At 55.5% G+C, this 22301-nt stretch overlaps 1 protein-coding gene across 11 annotated transcripts in view; it reads right to left on the reverse strand.

Moving 5' to 3' along the window:
• The window catches only part of Trak1 (trafficking kinesin protein 1), a 95352-nt gene that overhangs the window by 16359 nt on the left and 56692 nt on the right, over positions 1–22301 (reverse strand). For 10 of the 11 annotated variants that reach the window (XM_021647412.2, XM_021647407.2, XM_021647405.2 and 7 more), the window contains 11 exons: positions 21925–22001; positions 14967–15083; positions 13638–13738; positions 12929–13037; positions 10450–10528; positions 9463–9593; positions 8508–8582; positions 7815–7952; positions 5148–5224; positions 3662–3898; positions 2541–2857 (listed from right to left, as the gene is read on the reverse strand). In XM_021647412.2, the coding sequence (XP_021503087.1) occupies positions 2541–2857; positions 3662–3898; positions 5148–5224; positions 7815–7952; positions 8508–8582; positions 9463–9593; positions 10450–10528; positions 12929–13037; positions 13638–13738; positions 14967–15083; positions 21925–21975 (1432 nt within the window). In that variant the 5' untranslated portion in view covers positions 21976–22001. Of the gene's footprint in view, positions 1–1355; positions 2858–3661; positions 3899–5147; positions 5225–7814; positions 7953–8507; positions 8583–9462; positions 9594–10449; positions 10529–12928; positions 13038–13637; positions 13739–14966; positions 15084–21924; positions 22002–22301 lie in introns of those variants that run through there. The other variant, XM_021647415.2, reaches the window with a different exon arrangement.

A 22301-nucleotide genomic window follows, 5' to 3' on the forward strand; every position in this document is an offset into this window, starting at 1 on the left:
TCGAAATTCCACAGGCCTGAAAGCTGTCTCGGCCTTACCTGTGATTTTAACATTTCTCCTCCTGCCTGGTTCTGAGGCTCCAGGTATTCAGGAGCCCAGCACTGGAACCCTCTCACTCCCCACCCTGCCACTTCCATGCCCTAAGCCAAGTAGGCTAGACTGTGAGGCACACCTCACCAGAGCTGAGCACAGGTGCCTCTCCCTCTCCTTTTTCTGTCTCACTCTTCAACCCGGCTTCTCCTTGTCCAGCGGGAAGAGGGAGCAGAAGTGTGTGTTACTGGCCACTTCTCACTACTGACCCCACCTAAGGCCACCACAACCCTCCCACCACATACGAGCAGGCTGGGCAGGCAGAACACAGGAGGACCACAGCCTGCCTCAGTCTTTTTAAGACAGACGCCTGTCTCTGTCCTGACTAGTCTGTTCTTTACCTCCTTAAACCCTGGAAGGCCAGGAGAAGAGATGAGAGCAAACGTCAGGCTTGGCTCCGCTGCTCTGGCTGACACTCTAGGAGATGGCAAGATGTTCAGAACGGGAGAGAGATGGAGGGCATAGATGGAGGGCACTGACTGGCTTCTGCTGTGCTCCCAGACAACGGTCTCCAGGACCTCACCCCAGCTGCCTTTACCTGAGATCAGCAGTGTCTCAGGGGGCCAACAGCAATGTATGTGAGAACATGACCCCAGTGTAATGACAGTCCAGGTCTCAACAGCAGAAACTGCTCTTTACACCCGGTGACTGAGCAGGGGCACGTTTGATAATCTTGTTCGACAGCTATTTGCCTGTGTTACCAAGAAGGGAGATGGCTGGAGAGAAGAGCCAACTTTCCCAACACAACGGCAGTGTTTGGAAGCTGTAACCAAAGATGGCTATGCTAACATTCCTTCTCACACACAGTGTGACAAACATTGATTGTGGAGGGACAGGAAGAAAGGAAATATCAGCTGTCTTTTACACAGCTAAGGAAGAAGTCTGAGGAACACAAAATGAAGCCAGAGGGTTCTTATCACGCTGTGTTACAGGCCACAGTGATAAGACACGGCTTCTTAGTGGTGGTAATTCAACTTGTTGGAGAATAGGGTGCCACAGGCAAAACTCACCTTACAAGTGAGTAGGGTTTCTTCTTACTCTTGCCATAAAATTACTGCCACCCAAGGCCCAAAGTTAGAATAAATAAAGATGAATTGGTCAAAATAAAATGTTCAAAATCTCATCCTCCAATTTGCTTGGAAAACAAACACCAAACAATCATAGGTAATCCAATGAAACACAGTAAAGTATGGAAAGCAGAGAGAGATGATAAATGTCTAATGATCTTTGAAAGACAAAAGAAGAAAATAAAAGAAAGGCGAAAATAAAATTGCAGAAATGGAAGGTTTTATTGAAAGAAAACCAGACATAATTGCAGGTCAGAAAACAATCACCAATATTACAACTGAATAAACAATTGAAAAGGAGTCAGCCATCCCCTCCTCAAGAGCTAGCAAGGGCCTACATTACAAAAATCATAATTATTAAAATGAAAAAGAAAGAAAGGAAGGAAGGAAGAAAGGGAAGAAAAGAAAAAAAGAAAAGAAAAGAAAACCCATCCTCTTTCTTTAGAAATATAGGGACGTGGCACATCCTGTGTTTAATAATCGTGACCTCAGCTCTGCAGGCTGCCTGCTCAGTAAGACAGTCTCCAAGGCAGCAAAAGCTGAGACCCTTGAGATGAAAGCAACTGTTCTCCTTCATTCAGAGAACACAGTTTGTGCCTGTGTGGAAACTATCTGTGGCACTGAAACTCATGATGAGTGTGCCACGTAATGAGACTAACGCATCCAAAGATGCTCCCTAGAAGGGCTCAGGATGGAGGCTGAGAAAAGTGCAGATGTGCAGACATCTGGCTTTACATCAAAAATATACTACATGGTTCCAAAGCAGGTCTTCCACCTAAGGTGGGGAAAGCAAAAGCCAGCACACATGGGTCCTGACGAGGCAGTAGGACTCAGGGAGATGTTTGCAACACACAGAACAGCAAAAGGAGAGGGAACAATGAGGTTCTCCAGGACCCACTAAGAAAGCGTGAAGTCCTACACGGGAGGCTTCCTGGGCTCTGAATGCTCCACCCCTCCCCCTGCCACACCTCTGGAAAATCACACCCACTATGAAGAACAAATCAGAACATGTGAGCACACAGGACACCTGCACGTGGTTGAGGGTGGAGACTCAAAAGCACACTCGTGCTATTTGACAGTGAAGTCTGTGAGAGGCCAAAGCACTCCTCCTCCACCCTTCTCAGACCCCTGGGCTATCCAGAAGTAATCTGCTGTGGTGGGGACAGACAGCCACAGCCACCGTGAGGGTCTGAAGCCGTGCACTCGCACAGAGAGTGTGGAAACAGACACCTCCTCAGAGGAACTCAAACCAACAGCGTGGGTGGCTATCTCGGAAGAAAAAGGAGTAGGTGTGGCAGTGGTGGCTGGCCTTCCCGTGGTGGATCAGGGCCCAGAGGGAGTCGCAGAGGACGACAGAGAGGGGCCGAGGGCCCCGGGAGTCACCTTCGAGGGGTTTCACGATCTGCAGCTTCTCAGGCAGGTAGGAGCGGCTGCTGAAGGACATGCCGGAGAAGCCGGTGAACTCGGAGAAGCGTGAGTGCGTGCCGAGCGACATGATGCTCTCGGTGGGCGTGAGCGAGCCGCTGTGCAGCTCCCCCTTCTCAGCCAGCTCCCGCAGCTTCCGCTCCTGCTCTTCCTCGAAGAACCTCCGCTCAGACAGGTAGTTTTCACGGCGCAGCGACAGCCGCCGGAGCGCTGTCTCCAGGTCGTGGGAGCCTGGCGTGCCCGGTGTGCCCGGCTTTTTACTGTGCTCCTCATTCCTGGGGAAGACAGCGGGTAAGCACTGACGGCCAGCAGAGGGCACTGAGGACCCCCAGGGCAAGGCTCCCGCACAGACAGGAGATGGGCTGAGGTGAGCAGGACAGCCGGGATGGGAGCAGGTACTGAAGGGGTCCCCCGGGGGCCTGAGCTCACTTTTCTTAGAGACAAGCGCTTGTACCTGGATGACCGAAAATCTGCACATATGCAAAAATGTGTTTCCCTAGCATCTGCCTCTGGGTCATTTTGGAAGAAACTTTCACAGCAGCTGCTGCTGGGTATGGGAGGGGAGCTGATGCGGCCCTTCTGCCTCTTACATGGAAGGGCCTGGGCTCTCGGCTCTGAGTAGTTAAGCCAGCTCTGACCTTGGGGAACCCCTCCGGATGGCTCAGCTGGTCCTAAGCACCCGTCTTAGTCAGAGGGCCCGGGTGCACAGAGTGGATGGTGGGATGGGGTGGGCTTCCACAGTACTTTAGGGTGAGGAGGAACTGCCATCTCCAAAGAGCGCACTCAATGGACACCTCACCACATCTGCCTGGGTCCTCCCCGCCCCACCCGGCCCCCGAGCTCCCGACACGCATGGGAAGGGTGTGAGCTCTTCCCCTCGGGACGTGATGGCAAAGCACGCTTTGGGTACCAACTTCAGCAGAGACCAGTGTCGTGGTGAAGGTGGGTAACTGGGCTGTGGAGACTAATGTCAACCCCCCAGGCAGCTCTCGTCCGCCCCTCTGACGGGACCGTGCCCCCATTCAAGGCGAACCTCTTCTCCCCACCCTCCAACGCCAAGAGGGAAGGCCGCGGCTCACCCCAGGTCGGCTGCCTCGGTTTCCAGGAGGATGCTGTTGGTCTTGTTGTCCAGGACCACGCTGCTGCCATCGCTGCCGTAGGAGCTGGAGCGGGGGGTGCTGACGCAGCTCGACAGGAGCGAGTTCATGGCTGAGGACTGGTTGGAGCCCGGGATGTTCATGGGGGAAGGGGTCAGCGACCTCTGCTTGACCACCTGATTGACGTTCCTCACGGTCTCAAAGACACGCTTCTGGTGGCTGGGGAGGACACGGCAGCCATGAGCACGCATGTCAGGAGGAGCCTGCGCCTGCCCCTCCCAAGCAGGCCCTCAGGGAGCCCTGGGCGACCTGCCGTCTGAGGCTTCAGGTGTTCCTTAGGGTGTGGGCTGTCTCCATCACTGCACGGACTAGGGAGATGCAATGCCAACTGAACCTAAGCCTGATTGGCACAGCGTAGCACTGGGTTCAGCTACACAATGCCACTCATGGCCCTGACGCCTGAGCTATAGAGAGCAGCGAGGCGTCGCCCACCTTCTCAGCCAGCCTGCCTCCCTCCGACAAACAGCGCGAGCTCCAGGAGTACAGCGCTTAGCTCGTGGACCGTCACAGAGCGAGGATGTGTACCCATTCATGCAACATAAAAAGGTGAAGCTACGAGTTGGCCTGAGGTTCCTACACTGACGATGAAACCGGACCAGGCTATTCCTAGAAAGGCCATTTCTAAGTACTTTGATTCGAATGTTTCTCCTTTTAAGGAGAAAATAAAGGGTGGGCATGTTTCTGGACCGGCTGCTTCCTCTGGGGACGTCAGGCCATACACACACAAGAATGTTTGTAACTCAAGTCTCATACAGATTCTGTCTGAGGAGTTTGGGTACAGAGAAAATGTGGTCCACAGATTTCTTCTCAATGTTCTGGGGTGGGGGTCAAGCCTGGACCTGGGGTTAGGAGGTGAGATGCAGAGGTGGGGACCCCAGCAGGACCCAGAGGGAGCAGAGGCCTGGCTCACAGCACAGAAGAGCCGTGTCTCATGATACACTGATGGGTCTCTTAGAAGACATGAAAACTTTTTAAAGCAGTGCTTTCCACTAAGGGACCAGGCGGAGGGTGGGGAAACACAGCACCCTTTCCACCTCCCTGGAAGTTCAAGTGACTTGCTGGTTTGGTTTGGTTTTCGAGACAGAGACTCACTCATGCCTCGACCTTCTGAGCCTCACCTCCCCACGCAGGGGTTATGAGGTGCAGGGGATACTGGGGACACTGGGGACACTGGGGGCAGAGCTCAGGGCTTCTCACATGCTAAGCAAGTACTCTAGCAGCTGAGCTATGGCTCCAGCCTCATCATGAGAAAAAGCGGAGGTACACGTCAGCCATGTTTTTATCTCCCTTAACCTGACTGGGAAGGACCACCGCTGGCTTTCTGAGGTCCATATGTGCCAGGTTACGAACAAGGCCAGCCCCGAGTCAGTTTGTGAGAACATGAATCACAAAAGCCGTGCAGCCATACGTGATGTCCGGGGAATCCGGCTCTTCCAGCTGCAGCTCCTTGCGCATAGTTCCCTCAATTTCTGCGGCCAAGGAGTCCTGGGGAAAGAGAAGTCAGGAGTCACGTGAGCAGGGACTCGAGGCTTCCATTCAAGGCCAAGTATGAGGGCCAGAGGACCCTCAGGGGAAGAAACAGGGACCCAGCAGCAGCCAGACTTCTCGCCACACACACATGTAAAAGCATTCTCTATGGAGAGATCTGCCGGGCCACGGTCAAGGCAGGTTCTGAGCACACAGTGCCTCTGGGGACAGTCCCTAACTCTCATGTCACTGAGTGTCTGGACGCCAGTCAATCCCAGGCACAGTTGGCCAAACTACAGAGCTAAGAATGTGGCTTCAATGGGGGATGCAGAACTCAAGGCGGCTCAGACAGTGAGAACAACTGTATCCCTAAATATCTCCCAGCTTCCGGAAGGTCCCACACGGTGTCACAGGCCACAATACGCCTCTGTCCCCTCCGGCCACCAGGTTGCGGTCCCAGCACTTCAGGGCTATGATGCACAGGAGGCCAAGGCTTGCACGCTGGCTCCTGGGTGGACACCACCTGCCAGGGGCTCTCTCGCCTGCTAGTGAGAGGTCCCTGCCTGCACGAGCCAAGTCATGTACACTGCCACCTCTGTGCTTTCTCTGGAAGCTCCTGATCTCAGCAGCTGGCCACGCCATGTGCTCAGGAATAGGACTGTTGCTTCCAGAAGGAGCCTCATATTCCCTCTTTGCAGACATTTCCTGCCCAGCCCTCCTCCTGACGACCCGCCCCCCCCCCCCAATCCTACATACACACCTCTCAAGCCTTAGTTCTTACTAGTTTTCTCCAGTTCACTGCTGCCCTTTTCAGGCTGGGCGGGAGGGGGAGGGGCAGTCCTGGAGTGCCCACTTCCCACAGGTGCTGAGAACGCTGGCCCCACACACGCCCCACCTACCCCTACAATCTGAGGAAGATTTATGAAAACAAGGATCCCGTGATTCTGTCCATGGGTCACGGATTTAAAACTCCTGACACAAGAGCTGGGACACTGCTGAGCAAAACCTGCTGTTGGCGGTTAGAATGGACAGAGCAGGGAGCAGGTCTGGGTGCTCGACCCCAGAAACTCAGGCTGCAGCCTTTAGAGCGCTTCAACTGCCTTTACCACACGGCGCCCTTCCAGAACTACCACCTCTACAACCCGCGCTTGCCAAGAGCCTCAAAAAGGCAAACGAAAGCTTCCACCAGGCACGGTTTAATTCTCTTCCTTCTAAAGTACACTTTTCATTCATGTGTGTACGTGTGCATACACACAGGGACACAGTGCAGGCACCTGTGTGCCACGGTGGCCCCACTAAGGTCAAAGGACAACTCTGGGGTGTCGGTTCCCCCTTCTGCCTTGTTGAGCCTTTCTTGTCCTGCCGCTTCTCGGGCGTTCCAGAGCAGCTGGCTTGGAAACATCTAGAAGATCCCCCGTCTTCACCTCCACGTCACAATGTGGACGCAAAGATTACAGGCGTGCACCAGCAGACCCAGGTTTTCACGTGGTTTCTAGGATCAGGCTTGCACAGCAGTGCTCTTAGGGAGAAGCTGAGCCACCTCCCTAGCCGGGCTCGGTTTTTTGTGCCAGTTTTAAGGCCCCAGCCATGCGCCTCTAAGTCACCTAGTAACTCACTGGCTCTCCGCTGGACTCGGGTGGAACTGTTTCTCTGGGCTGTCTGTCTGCGGTGAATAGGAACAAACGTTCCAGAAGACTATCTCTGCGAGAGCTTTCTCCCCGAGCCCCTTCCCAGCTGGCAAGGTGGCCAAGGGAGTGAAGGTGGAAGGAGAGAAGCGACTCCACAGAGCTGCCCTCTGACCTCCACACATGCCTCGTGTACCAACACACCGGCTCCCACCATCACACACAACGCAATAATAATCACCACTTTAAAAATTAAACCTAAAGCTCTTTTGCCTCAGAGAGGACTTGTTATTCTGACAGAGCACTGGAACAAAGCCCGAATGTGCAGGAGCTCTTGGAGACTCGTTCCCGGGCCACCTGCCCGTCATCCACCACACTGGCCCTGCAGAGTGGCAACAGCCAAGCCCTGATACCAACAGTGCCTCGGGACACAACTAATGCACGCCCCCAGCTACAGTCCCACATCAGACAGAACAAGCATGCTCACAGAACAAGATGTCAGAGGAGAGACTGGACATTAAACTGGAAACCCCCCTTCGCCCTGCAAAGCCCTGACATCAAACAAGCCAGGGCAGGCCTAAAGAAATAAAACATGGGGGAAGGGCTGTTTTTTTAAAAAGTTGACTCAGATCCCAGACACTAAATGCCAGCTAGGGAAGGGTTAAACACATGAAGAACTGGAGAAGCGCGGGCTCTTTTGGTGTTTCGGGGACAAAATAGCACAGAGTAATAGCAGCCATAGTGACATCCAGCTCGGGCAAGTTCCCGGTAACATCATCTCTTAACAACAGGGGTCGGAAGAACAGATAACCAAGGGCTAAGTGAGTCTTGGGGAATTTGGAAGCCTCTAGCTGGCAGGTCCAGGTCCAGACTCCAAATAGCCGATTGCAGGAAAGATTCAGGCCCCGCGGTCAGAAAGGGACAGGCAGTGCGGTGCTAGGGCAGGCAGTGGTCTGGGGTCAGAGGGCACAGGAGGCACTCACCATGGGGAACAGGCCCAGCGAGTGGTAGCGCCGGGACGCGGTGTTGGGCATCGTCTTGTTCCTCAGGTTCTTCAGCTCCTCCTGTGCCTCGTGCAGCATCTCCATGCACTCCGCGTACTTCTCCCCCAGCTCACGCAGCTGTGGGGAGAGGCCTCAGTGAGCCCCGGGGCTGACATGCCCACCAGCCCTCCCGTGTGAGAGGCGGGACCACGCAGCCCCGGGGCCCCCAGCAAGGCGGGCTGGATCCACGAGGCTGGGCCCGCCGTGGGCCAGATAAACGCTGCTGGGTACAAGGCTAACGGGGACCCTTGCTTCCAGCGCACCTTTTGTTTTTGTTTGCTATAGCCCAGGCTGGCCTTAAACTCACAGCAATCCTCCTGCTCAGCCACCCATTAACTAAGATCACAGGCATGTGCACGATGCCCAGTTTCCAGCCGTATCTTTGACCAGGCTCTTTACATGCGCCTGTGGTGTATTCTGTTCACCTGTTCGGTGTGTGAGGAGCCGGGCCCTGTGAAGCCCTGGACTGGCACCGAGTCCAGACTCCTCATGCCCACAGTGAACACAGAACCCAGGAAAGCTGACAGTGTGTCAATTCCGCATTAGAATGCTTGCTGTGAGGAGACTAACCTGGGCTGTGGCACAGGCCTTCCCTGGAACCCCGGCCCTAGGAAGCTGAGGCGGGGTACCCACCTCGGCCGTGAGCTGCCGCTGAGCATCCTTGGCTGCGCCCAGATGCTGGACAAGCTCTTCATTTTCCACCGCACACTAAACATGGTAAAGACCAGACGCCTGTTAGGATACCCCGAGGAGCCAATTTCCCTCCTCTTACCTGTCTGTGAGGAGCTCAGTACCAGTGCATAGAGGACCCTGCAACTGATACCTGATGCTGTGTGTGCACACTGTGTGTGTGTGTGTGTGTGTGTGTGTGTGTGTGTGTGTGTGTACTCGTGTGCTTGTGTCTGCCTACAGTGCATGTGGAGGTGAGGGGACAGTGTCAGGACTGGCTCTCTCTGGGCACCAGGTGCCTTTACCACTGAGGCACCTCACCAGCCCCTTTCCTACAATTCTGAAGGTAAAGTGAATTATCCTCCATAGCCCAATGCCCACCTCCTGAGGCATGTCCTTCCCTCCTCTCCCCTTTCTGTCTTTCCTTCCTTCTTTCTTTTCCCAGAGGCGTTTCACCTCCTCCTTCTAGTCAGGGCCCCACGAGAAGCTCAGCAGGCACCTTCTCCATCAGGCGCCTGACAGATGCAAACAAACAGCTCTGTGGTTTGTCAGACCAACCGAGACTCCACCTCCCCAGAACTCCCCCATGAATGCCACTAGTTTACAGACTACCCTTGGGAGTCAGGAGATGGAAAATAAAGCCTCTGCTGACTCTGGGGGGACGGGGTTAGCTCCTGAGCCCACCATGCCTCCTCCAGAACAGCACACATGGCTACGCCAGGGAGCCATCCTCTCCAGTAACCAGGTCCCGTCCAGCTCGGCTCCTGCCCTGCCCCTCACCGTCCAGCTCTGCTCCTGCCCTGCCCCGCCCCTCACCATCCAGCCCAGCCCCTGCCCTGCCCCTCACCGTCCAGCATGGCCCTGCCCCTCGCCATCCAGCTTGCCCCTGCCCTGTGTGACAGCTGCATGGAAGCCTTACAGCTTTTGCCTTCTTCTGTAGGTCCACAATTTGCGACAGCAGGTGTGTGATCTCCTCCTGCTGGCGGGCGGCGTCCTCTGTCTTCTTGGCCAGCTCCTCCGAGATGCTTGCAATCTGGACATTGGCGTCCCCTATGGCAGGTTAAGGACCAGCGGGTGGGTTGGAAAGCCACACAGAGCAAAGGGAGGAAGGGAGGGAGCGGTGAAGGGAGTCACAGTGGACATCTTTCCCAGCAATGATGTGCGCCCCCCTCAAGGGCCATCCCGCCTACAAGGGCTGACTCTACGGACCACGCCAGCCAGGCAGGCGCCAGGAAGGGAGCCAGAAGTGACAGACCAAATGTGACGGTGCTTGGCTGAACTCTAGTGTCCCATCACAGACAGATACACATCGTGACCGGAACTCCGCACAGGGCAGTGTCCCCATGGCTCTCCACTGCGTGTGGAGATGAAGCCCATTTTACTAGGTGTGAACGCGAGTTGTGTTTCATCTCACCCATCGCCCTTTCTCCTATCTTACATGGAAACTCATAGCAGAGAGCATGGGGAAAGCCTGGATTTGAATAGCAAAGCGGAGAACTCTGGCCTTCATTTTTCCAAACCAAATCATTTATCTGGGCCTGCCTGGAACATCAGATAAGTCCAATATTCCAATACAAAGTCCACATTATAATTAAAATCCACCCTGTTGAGAGCAAGGCTCTCCAATGGGGCAAAGGTCACGATACAGGCTGGCAGAGGCCTTCTGTGCTCAGAAGACACGGCTGAGCTGCAGGCTGGCGGGGAGGTAAAGGGGAGGCTGAGGGCGGCGCAGGCGGGGGAGGCTGAGGGCGGCGCAGGCGGGAGGGGCTGAGGGGCGGGCGCAGGCGGGGGAGGCTGAGGGCGGCGCAGGCGGGAGGGGCTGAGGGGCGGGCGCAGGCGGGGGGGGCTGAGGGGCGGGCGCAGGCGGGGGAGGCTGAGGGCGGCGCAGGCGGGAGGGCAGACATACTCAGCTCCTTCACGCAGTCGTTCACCAGCTGCTGCTCCTTCTCCTCGTAGGTGATGGTCTCCGTCTTCAGCTGGCAGGCCTGTGGACGAGGCTCAGTCAGGGCACAGTGTCCACAGTCATGCCCGGCGGGTGGGCCAGGGTCCACGGAGCTGGACACACTCATCTTCTAGGCAACGGGCATGGTCCTAAAGCCTGACCTGAGGCTAGGCACCACCAGAGGGCAGCACACAGGGGCGCCAGCACACGCACCAATACTGAAAGGCCACGGCATGCTGGTGTATTTGCTACTTGCTTGTGTGTGTCCAGCCCTCGGAGCTCTGATACCTCTATGGCCCATTATAATGCCTCAGACACTACCCTGCCTACAGCACATGTTCTATGAACAGCAATAGGAACAGAACTGCTACCATGCCAGACACAGAGCTACCAGGTTCTGAAGGGTCACTGACTCTGGCTCGGCCTACTGAGAACAAACAAATTAATAAAACATTAAAACACAGTCTCAAGAGTTTTCCCAAATACTCTTGAGAGGGGGACAGGGGATCATCCCTATGACACTAGCACTTGGGAGACTAAGGCAGGAGAACTGCCATTAGTTTGGGGCCAGCCTGGACTACACAGTAAGCTACAAACAAGCCAACCTGCAGATAGCCTATGTGGGAAAAAGTCTGGAAGTGGTGGCACACACCTTACACACCTGTAACCCCAGCACTCAGGAGGCAGAGGCAGGCGGATCTGTGTGAGTTCTAAAAAGAGAGAGAAGGCGTTCAGAACTATCCTGAGGACTTTGGACGGCGTGCTCTGGCTGAAAAGAGGGAAAAAGAATAGCCTAGAAGGCCGTGTAAATGCTAAGTTACGTAGTTAAAGACGCGGCTCCACAGGCAGGCATGAAAATTCTGAGGACAGACATGGGCCGTCAGGAACCCACACCTGGATCAGAGTCCTTCAGTTCTTGGGGCAGAGGGGCCAACACCTGACTGAGCTGCCTGGCCAGACGCCAGGAGACTGCACATGGAAAGCATGGCTCAGCCTTCTTCAGCCATGGCCCAGCAGACCAAGCCTGGGTGTCGGCCTGCTGGCGTGGGGCCTGCAAAGACAGGCCATGCAAAAGACTTCCTTGCGTCTTGTAAGGTCCAGACAGGAGGTTCTCTCTCCAGTGTGTGGCAAGTTCAAAGTGGCAGGCGGCTTGCCTGCCTGCAGGGACTCTGGCTGTCTGGAGCCAGCTCACACAGGTTCACGGCCCAAAGCTGACAGACAAGGGCCGGGTGGACAGAGTGATGTCACACTTTCACCCACAGATGAGCTCTCGGCTAATGGAGCACCAAATCTACTCACATCAGGGGTTTTAGACAGTGGTGATGGGTGAGGAGAAAAAAAAGGTGTGTTTAGAGTCAGAGGCTTGGCTTCGAATCCAGCCTTAGTCATTTATAACCCTGACAATGTCAAACGCCCAGCAGCCTGGCGCCCGAGTCTTGCCCCAAATGAGATTCAGAGATGCTTGGCCTTGCTGTGAACACTAACAATAGTGATGATGATAATGATGATGTTGACAGTGGTAATGGTGATGGTGACAGTGATGATGGTGATGGTGACTGATGGTGGTGATGATTTTGGTGCTGGTCATGATGGTGACAGTGATGATGGTGACAGTGATGACAGTGACAGTGATGATGGTGACAGTGATGATGGTGATGGTGACAGTGATGATGGTGATAAAAGCAACAACAGCACAGGACAGGTGCCTGCTACAGTGCCTTCCAAGTTCCCAGCTGCCTCGGCTCAGTCTTTTCAAGTTCATCAGCAAGACCTCTGTGTCTGTGCTCTGGTATATGATTTTCTTGGATGGTAGCTGGTGTCATTCCAGCCTTCAGGCCATTGCTCAGGCACCTGTACACTCTCAGTCCTTTCCACCGTGATGGCCACCCCAGAAGCAGCACCCACACATGGCTGGGCCTGGTGACACCCACACATGGCTGGCCTAACAATGCCCACACATGGCTGGCCCTAGTGACACCCACACATGGCTGGGCCTGGTGACACCCACACATAGCTGGCCTAACAATGCCCACACATGGCTGGCCCTAGTGACACCCACACATGGCTGGCCCTAGTGACACCCACACATGGCTGGCCCTAGTGACACCCACACATGGCTGGGCCTGGTGACACCCACACATGGCTGGCCTAACAATGCCCACACATGGCTGGCCCTAGTGACACCCACACATGGCTGGCCCTAGTGACACCCACACATGGCTGGCCCTAGTGACACCCACACATGGCTGGGCCTGGTGACACCCACACATGGCTGGCCTAACAATGCTCACACATGGCTGGGCCTACATCCGAGCATCAGAGCGCTGCAGAGTGCACACTCAGGAAGGACTCCTTCAGACAGCGCTATGCAGACGGCACTGTCACCACAGCTGCCAGAGGGACACCCACCCCTCCAAGGGGCAAGAGCAGGTGCGCATGTCACCTCGGATCGAAGTACAACATTCTCCTCTTCCAGGTCCTTCAGCTTCTTCTGCAGAGAGTCCAGGTGGAAGTAATTATGGACGGAGGAGGATGACTCATTCCTCTTCAGCCTGGGAGAGAAGCACACTCAGAGTCAGGGCATGTGCTTCCTCTCACCTGTGGAGACCGGGAGGCGCACCCCAAAGGTGTAGTACCTCAGAAATGGGGGGGAGGGCAGCTTTATTTAACCAAATGTTTTGTGGTCTGGTAAGACGGCTCAGCGAGGCAAAGCTCTGGCGGCCACACCAGATGACGGGAGTTCAGTGCTCTGGACCAACATGGCGGAAGGAGAAAACTGATTCCTGAACTCTGTCCTCTGACCGCTGACCTCCATGTGCACGCCATAGGTCATGGCCTGTGCCTCTCCCCCAGTGCATACAAATAAGTTAATTAAAATTAAAATTAAGTGTTCTGTGCATGCTGCATGTGTGAGCTCGGAGCTCAAGGCCCTGAGATCTGCATCCGGATGTGTTTTCCTCCCACAGCTGAGCGCACCCTGTTCCTGAGGCTGCGCCGGGGCGAACAGCCACTCGAGCAGCCGCAATGAAACCCCATGAGAGGGAATCGGCCCTCTGCCCTGCAGCTCCCACTGGGGCAGTGTGATGGCGGCTAGGGACAGACTGACCCCAGCAGCCGCCCTCCCTCCGCCCCAGGCCTGCACAGGCACTCACGGGGTTGAGCACACAGACTCGGGCTCGCTCTCCTCGGCGGCGCTGGTGTAGAACTGAAGCAGCTCATCCTTCATGGACAGCTCGTGCCGCAGCTGAGACACCTGTGTGGGCAGGAGGGGCTTGCTCATGCTCTGCTCACACTGCTGAGGGCGCACCCCGAGGGAGGACCAATCTGCCACCCGAAGCGCTGAGTGTGACCCCACTTAGCCCCATCTGTGGCTTCTGGGTGGGAGCCCTGGCTACGCCCATCATGTTTGGTCAGAAGGGCAGAAGAAAGCAGACCATCGTGGGCTTGGAGGGGACACTGGGGCCCTGGAAGCAGCCAGATAACCAGCTAGGCAGGCGGCCAGAACAATGGGCCACAACACTCGATGAAATGAGCGGCCATGTGCTGTCAGAACGCAGTGCCATCTCAGGGCAGGCCGGTGGGTGTGCCAGCTCCAGGTGGGCCGCCAGGGACAGGTGACAGCCCTACTTGTGACCACACGCCTCCCCGTGCTCCTGGCGGAGCCGGTCAAGCTGGGCAAGCTGAGCTGCTGACTGGTGAGGGGGCTTTGCGGAGCTGCTGACTGGGCGCAGGCTTGCAGATACTGTGAAACTTCTCATCTGACTCCCAGCGCTCAGTGCTGGTAAGCTCGGGTCCCTCGCTGTGAAGGAGGGCTGGAGGTGTGTTTTCTGACGGGGCCTGGGGTTCTTCCAACCCTCCGCAGCACACAGGCCAAGGACCGTCTTCCCTGGAAAATTCGCCTGTTTTGGCTGCCGCATGAAGGGCCTTCCTACCTAACAGGGTAAGTGATTCTCCACAGAAAAGCATGACCTCAGTTTTCTGACTCAAAGCCTCTCCCTCCTCAAAGCAGGCTGACGGATCTCAGACAGCCGAGGGAGGAGCCCGGGGCGACCACCGGCTGGCACCTCGGAGGTGTGTCCCCTGCTTTCTCCCCTGTGGCCATTCCCCTGGGCCAGGGAAGGCAAGAACAGCTTGACTTCTCCTCCATCCCCACTCTACCAGCCGCAGCTGACTGGTATGTCAGCACCCTCCCTCCTGACCCTCGGGCCCCTCCCGGATGCTGAGACCGTCCTGTCCCCTCTCCCCTGAGAGCCATGAGCTGAGGTCTGCATCCTGAAAACAGTGAGTTTTTGGACGGGCACCGGGGGTCTGGTGCTGCACAGTGGCCTGGTGTAAGGAGTGAGAACTGCTCCTGCGCCCGCCCACTGTCTGGGCCTGTGCGTGCTGCAACCCCAGTGCAGAGTCTGGGCTCTCTGAGGATGGGGTCACGCACGCCTGCGCAGGTGCTCCCACCCGCCTCCTCCCGGGCCAGCGGTCCTCACCTCCTCCCGGATGTGCTCCACCTGCTCTTCCAACAGCTCGTTCCTCTCCGTTAGGGTCTTGTTCTTCTTCAGCAGCGACTGCCCAATCCGCGCAGCCAGCTCCAAGTCCCGCTCTTTCTATGAAAGGCAAGAGGAAGATCGGGGACTCAACCCTGTGCATCCTGGAGGAGCCAGCAGGGCTCAGAGTCACATGGGTGTGCCCAGAAACAGTGGGAGAAGCAACAATTCAACGTCCAGGTACTTGATGCCTGTTAAGAGTAATAACCTCGGCCCAATGTGTGCAGAAGCTGCACAGGGGAAGTTGATGGAACCAGGCACATGGAAGGGAAATGCTTTAGTTATCTGTTTAATCATTGGTAACACTTCTCACTACTTGAGAGCCAGCACATGGAAACACCACTGACTCAGATGGTGGATGGATTGATGGACAGATGATGAATGGATGGATGGACAGATGCATGCATGGATGGATGGATGGACGGACGGACAGACGGGTGGGTAGATGGATGGATGGATGAGTGAATGGATAGATGGTAGATAGATGAATCAGTAAATGGATAAATGGGGTGGGTAGATGGATAAATGGGTGGATGGATAGATGGATGGGTGGATGGATAGATGGATGGATGCATGGATGGACAGATAGGTGAATGGATAGATGGATGGACAGATGGATGGATGGATAGATGATAGGTGGTAGATAGATGAGTCCATAAATGGATAGATGGGGTGGGTGGATGGATGGATGGATGGATGGATGGATGGGTGGGATGAGCTTCTGAAGAACACAAAGAGCTGGCCTAGGGAAGCAGGCCTCTTTAGTTCACATCAGGCTGGACTGTACTAGAGCACACTGGGTTCTTCTTTTTAAGCAAGGCAATGACAGTGTTTAGAAAACTCACATATGATTGCATCTGTTTGCCTGTTTCACTTTCTTTTTCAGATTTTATTTAATCTTGTTTAAGACGACAACTTTGGAAGGGCAAAGAAGGTCTATCAGCTCCGGTAGAGGCTGCACGCTTAGAAACAGGGTTCTGCCAGTTCAGCCACGACCACAGCTAGACGGAGTGGGCCGCACAGAGACATGGCTACCTCTGTCGGAAGGTGGCAACAGTGGAGACAGCCACCAGCTCCACATCCATCCCCATGAGCACCACCTGCCCGCGTTAGACGGGGCTGTTCCGGAAGACCACACAGCTTCAGGGTCTATGCCTCTTACAAGCTCACTTCCTCTACAGAGGGAGAGTGACGACAGGCCAGGCTGGGGCAGAGGCCGGCGGCAGCTGATTCCGCACTTGGCACTAACTACCCTCATGCCCCGAGTGTTTGTGTTCTCCAGAATCAGAAGCAGTTTTGATCAAACCACAGGCGAGCTGAGAAATCACTAAAGTAATCACAATTGGTGTCTTGACATTGGAAATAAGGTATAAGAGACAAGAGACAAGCGAAAACGAATCACTTTTTCACATGCCATTGTGCAGAGAGGGATGCCATCATGGAGGAAAGGCAGACGTGGAGAGTGTGCCAATTTGGTGCAAAAATAGTTGTTTTTAATGTCCTCAGATCATGAGAAATTTGTGTGCTCTTCTCCCATAGGCCAGGACTTCCCCTTCACAAATCCCCGTCTCACTGGTCTGGGACACCCACACCCAGAATTACAGAGTGGACAGTCTGGGGCTTGAGCTGGCCCCGCTCCTGACTGTGGCTCATCACAGAGCACACTGCTGTGCTGGGAGCACTGACTGCTGTTCCAGAGGATCCGGTTCTTGTGTCAGCACCCACATGGCTGCTCACAGCCACTGTGGCTATCCTGGGCTCCGATGCCCTCTCCTGGCCTCTGTGGGCATCAGGCACACTCCACATAAACGTTCACACAGGCAAAATGGCCCACACATGTAAAAATAAGCCTTTTTAAGAACTAGAGCAAATCAAAGCTGCTCATCACAAATGGGATTCCTTGTAACTTCTACCTCTCTGTCCTGAGACAAGCAGGCTGTCCGTGAGGAAAGAGGCTGCTGCCGCCTACGCTTCCATGATGGATGCCTCTGAGCTGCCCTCACACCGAAACTGACCATTAGCAACAGCCCCAAAGTGACCAACACACCTCCCACACGGCACGAGTGTGTGCAAGCTGTGGGCGTGTTTACAGAAGTGAGCCATGAACGCCCTCCATGCACCCCCACCTGGGGCATCCCTAACCACGCAAAAGTCAGTCCTGCAGAAAGGGCTCTTCCTGTGACAGCCCAGGCAGTCAACACACTCAACCCTGACCTTACCCCGGCCACGGGACACAAGACAGGTCCTCACCGCGACCCTGGCTACACTTGCTCCAAGCATGGCTGCGGCACCCAGGCTCTGAGTAGCCAGAGGCAAGCTCAGGCTCAGCAGGTCAAGATGGCTCCAGCCATCTCCCCTGCAGCTCCAGCTGTGCTGGCCGTGACCACCGCCCTGCAGAGGCCTGGCCTCCAGAGGCCTGCCTCAGGCCCGTTGAATTCCCTGCTAGGACAGGCGCCCAGATGGGATGGCCATCAGGTGCTAACGCCCACTTCCTGACCCCACCCGCCACCAAAGCTGTGTGCTTCCAACAAGCACAGAGCTGAGTCCTCACTGCAAGGAGCACCACGGACAGTGAGACAGGGAGCACCGCAGGCAGTGAGGCAAGGTGCTGCTGGAGGACAAGGAGGACAGAGCTGCCCAAGGGACAGGGAGAGACAAGGACAGAGAACAGCCCAGGAACAAAAGCAAGAGGCCAGCGAGCTCAAACAGGAAGCTCTTTGCCCCACTGAGCACACCCCACAGCTGCAGGGCTCTGGCCCCTGCTCCCCGCCCTGCTGAGGGCAGCCATCATGAGCCCACACCGGCAATCTAATCTTCACAGTAATTACCCAGGGCACGTCTGCAGGATGAAAAGCAAGAAGGGACAGAGAAGCCTGAAGTGTAGTCTCCGGTCTGGCGGATCGAGCTTGTTCTGGCTTTTGGGTGTCTGTCATTCCTGTTCTGAGACAGCCCAGGCCGGCCTTGAATCCCCGATCCTCCTGCCTCAAGTGTCCCGAACCTGGATCTGTCTAGGTTTATCAATGCAACAAGCTCCCTAGTTTCTTTTGAGAATCACAGATGTGGAGCAAGGTGTATGTACGTGTGTACCTACGTGTGAGCGTGTGTGTGTGTGTGTGTGTGAGCGTGTGTGTGTGTGTGTGTGTGTGTGTGTGTGTGTGTGTAGGGAGTGAGGAGTCCCTCCCATTTCTTGTGTCAGTCAACATAAAGCAAACAGTTGTAAAATCAAGAAAACAGCCAGGAGATGAGTGGCAACCAGACACTATAAATAACTAACCCAGGCTTGGAACAAGCCTCAGCACGACTTCTTTGTTCTCCGAGAAATGAATCAAGGTGGCAGGAAAGCCTCCGCCCGATGCTGGCCCTTGCCACCAACACACGGGGCTGGCTGGCCCTGGCTCTGAGTGGCTTAGCCTGCCGCCCACACTTAGCGATGACTCATCTCATTCACCAACTTTAGGATAAAAAGTGTAGCTGTGGCCTGAGGAATGCACACTGGAACTAGGGCAGAGGAGAAGTCAGTCAGTCAGGACAAGCCTGGGGCTCTCCTCCCCAGTAAAGACCCAACACACACACACATACACACCACACACACACATACACAGACATATACACACATACATACATACATACACACACACAAGAATACAGACACAAACAGACACATAGACTCATTTACACAGACAGACACACACAGACACACAGAAACAGAGAGACACACAGAGCAACACACTCAGACACAGACATAGACACAGACACACACACAGAGATACACAAAAAGATATACACACAGGCACAGAAAGACACAAAGGCGCGTACGCGCGCGCACACACACACACACACACACACACACACACACACACACACACGGCTTGCAGCTGCACTTGAGCATCCTGAGCAAATCCCACAGCACCCAGTATGCAGCTGGCCAGGTGTGCAAACCAGCATTTCTAGCAGGCACAGGCCCACGCAGGAACGGTGTGGGGTGAGTGTCACATGACTGGCTGCAGCAGGCAGTCACTGGGCCACCCAGCTCCAGAGGACGGCAGGGACTCCCTGTGATCATTCCATTGGGGCCAAGGACAAAGGGGGTGGCTGCTATTTATAAAACACAGAGGGGCAGACATGATTGCCTATCGAAATAAAACTGGAAATCACTACAGAGAGCCAAGAGAAGAAACCTCTGTAACGTGACGGGACATCCTTTCCACCAGTTCACTTTTTAAAAGTATGTATCTTGTGTAACCATGCTTAGTTAGAAAATGAACAAGGGAAGAGCAAATTCTTTAAAAAAAAAAATCTTTTTTAAACAGTCTCATGTAGCCCAGGCTAGCCTTGAACTCACTAGATAGCTGGGGTGACCTTGAACTCTTGTCCGCCTGTCCCTGGACATCCCAAGGGCTGACACTGCAGGCGAGCACGGCCCAGCCTGGCCAAAAAGAGAGCCAGGGCCAGAGACCTCGGGGCCTCTGCATGTCGAGGCAGAGAGAAGGGGACACCCACAGAACATCACCCAACAGAGAGGCCTCAGACGGGCCACAGCCGAAGACTGTGGGCTGTGGACGCTCAGGGCTGCAGGTCTCATCTGAAAGCAGAAATGTCCTGACAACTGAGAAGCCATATTGCCAGAGGTGAATGCAACAGGCAAAGCACTGGGTCCATCAGGGAGGGCGCGGCCTTGAGCCAGGGCCCTGCTGTGTCTGTCCTTGAGACTCTGGTCCCCCGCTATGACAGAGTCCACCGTCCAGAATGTCTGTGGAATTCCTGCGATGAAGGTGGACCACACTTAGCTGCTTGCCAAACCTCAGTCCTCAAAGCACAGCAAGAGGCAATTAGTCCACAGAAGGCCCACGGGAGCACACGGCAGGAGCAGACTCCGCCCTGGAGTTTCTAACGCGCATGTGAAGCTGACCAACGCCAAGGCCCCGTGCCTCTCTCTGTCTCTCAGTGACACCGGCTACCGGGGCCAGGCTCCAGAGCCGCCTCACAGGGCCTGTGGCAGGACAACTGAGAAGCCAGGCCAGCACAGACTGAAGCATGTGACCTGTGGGCCACTCTGAGAGCCACCCCAGAAGCTCTACAGGCCAGGACGGGGCTGAGGCAGGATGATGGCAGAGGCCAAGGCCCAGGGGGAGGGCCACCCCAACCAAGGCTCAGGAGCCCAGACATAGATGAGGGCATGGATGGAGACTCTCCGCAGGGACAGGTCAGCAGGACCATTTCCAAATCCAGTGTGCAGCCAAGGGAGCCGGCCACTGGCCCACCCCAGCTGCAAGGTGGCAGCAAATGCAGGTTCACCAGAAGGCAGGAGGCCAGCACCTCAAAACACACGCCCAGTGTCACAGTCCCAGACCCTGGCATCACCTACGTGGAGCTGAGGGGTTCTTGCCTCCTCCTTCAGAATACGGTGGGTGTGTTCCAAGATAGGCGGAAATGTCTCGTGTACCGAAGGAAGAAAAGAGGCACAGGAGAAACACGAGGTGGGGGCTGCAGGCGTCCTGAGTCCCACCACACGGCCAGGCCTCAGCCACCACGGCCCACAGCACTCTCTGTGCCTCTGTCTCCCCAAGATCCTACCCTCTTCCTGGGGAGGTGCTGAAGGAAAGTCACCGGACCCAGAGTCAGTCGAGACCCTAGAAACAAGGCCCAGCGCTGCCTGCCCCTGAAGGCAGGTCTGTGGATCAGCGGCCTGGGGAGGCTGTGACATGATGAGGCTAGAGGCTGCAGGTCACTAGGGACTGACTTTTGAAGGTAACATCTGGTCCTAGGTTCCAGCCATCCCGGGCACGACCTCCCGTCACGCTCACACTTCCACAGCTGTAGCCTCTCTGCCGTGCCTTTCCCTGACATGACGCACCAAGATCCCCTAAGCTGTGAGTCCAAAGAAATGCCCCCTCCCCACCCCCACGAGCTGTTTCTGTCAGGTTTGGTCATGGGGTTAAAAAAAATTACCGCTGTACTTCTACCTGAGGCCTGCCCCCCCTGGCCTGGGGTCCCCTGTGTCCTGAGGGGACTGGGAAGTCCCAAGTGGAAAGAGAACGCCGACACACTGAGAATGCTAAGGTCTCCGGAGGGCATGCAGCCCGCCCAACCTGAGCGACTTCCCCAAGTCAGGCGGCACACTCCTGCCGCTTTGTACTTCCTGTGGACCCTGCGCTCCGCTCCACCGGCCGGAAGAAGCGAGGGCTAAGCGCCATTCAGAAACCACAGGTAAGGGCATTTCTCTGTGGCACACAGTTCCGTTCCTCAGATCAGAGACGGGGCGTTCCAACAAGCACTTAAATGGCACTGTATTTCCGTGTCATGGATTCATTACATCAAAACTAGAACCAGGCACATCTCACCTGAGCCCGCCGACTGCCAGCCCAGGATGGCTATGAGCGCGTTTAACACGCTTCTACATGGCCATGCCATCCCACAACGCCTGTGGGGCAACCCCAACCTGAAGCATCAGCTGGGCATGCTGGACACTTCCGTCACCTCCGCACTTGCAGGGAGAGGTCAGGGCATCAAAATTCAAGGCCAGCCTCAGCTCCCCAGCAGATTGGAGGCCAGCCGTGGCTTCACAAGACTTTCTTTTCAAACAACAACAAATCTAATACACGTGCACAAAACCAACAGCTGCAAAGGCCGAGGCCCACTGTTGCTGGCTAGCGGACAGAGGTACTGGGCTTGATGGTGCAGCCCTTTAATCCCAGCACGGGGAGGCAGAGGCAGCAGATCTCTGTGAGCTCTAGGTCAATCTGGCTTACAAAGCAAGTTCCAGGCCAGCCAGAGCTACATAGTGAGATTCTGTCCCAAAAAAGTAAATAACAAAATGAAACCTTTAAATTGTACCATGCAAGGGCCTGACCGAGGAGCCCTCGGGAGCCAGCCCGATGAACGCCACCTCCCCAGACCTTACCTCCTCCAGAAGCCTCGTGACTGCGTCTATGTCATTGTACGTCTTAGTCATCTGGCCAACTCTTTCAGCACAGAGAACTGCAAGAAACAGAGAGAGCAGTGAGGCTGCTGACCGCAGAGAGCTGGCCACGGGTGGCCCTTGTAAAGCGGCTCCTCAGACGAGCAGGCGACATGAGGGATCCGACCCTCACTGTCCGCAGCGCCGCCTCCGCCTGCAGTGACTCTGAGCTGTGGATCACCCGGACCCACAGAGCCGGCGCCGAGAACACAGTAGGGGCTTTCGGAAGGCAGAGTCTGCGTAATTATTAAACAGCCAACAGGTTCAGCGTGGCACACACCTGCTTCCCGCCTGGCCTAGATTCTAAGCTATGCAGTCTC

The sequence above is a fragment of the Meriones unguiculatus genome, chromosome 6, assembly GCF_030254825.1.
Source record: "Meriones unguiculatus strain TT.TT164.6M chromosome 6, Bangor_MerUng_6.1, whole genome shotgun sequence".
NCBI lineage: Eukaryota > Metazoa > Chordata > Mammalia > Rodentia > Muridae > Meriones > Meriones unguiculatus.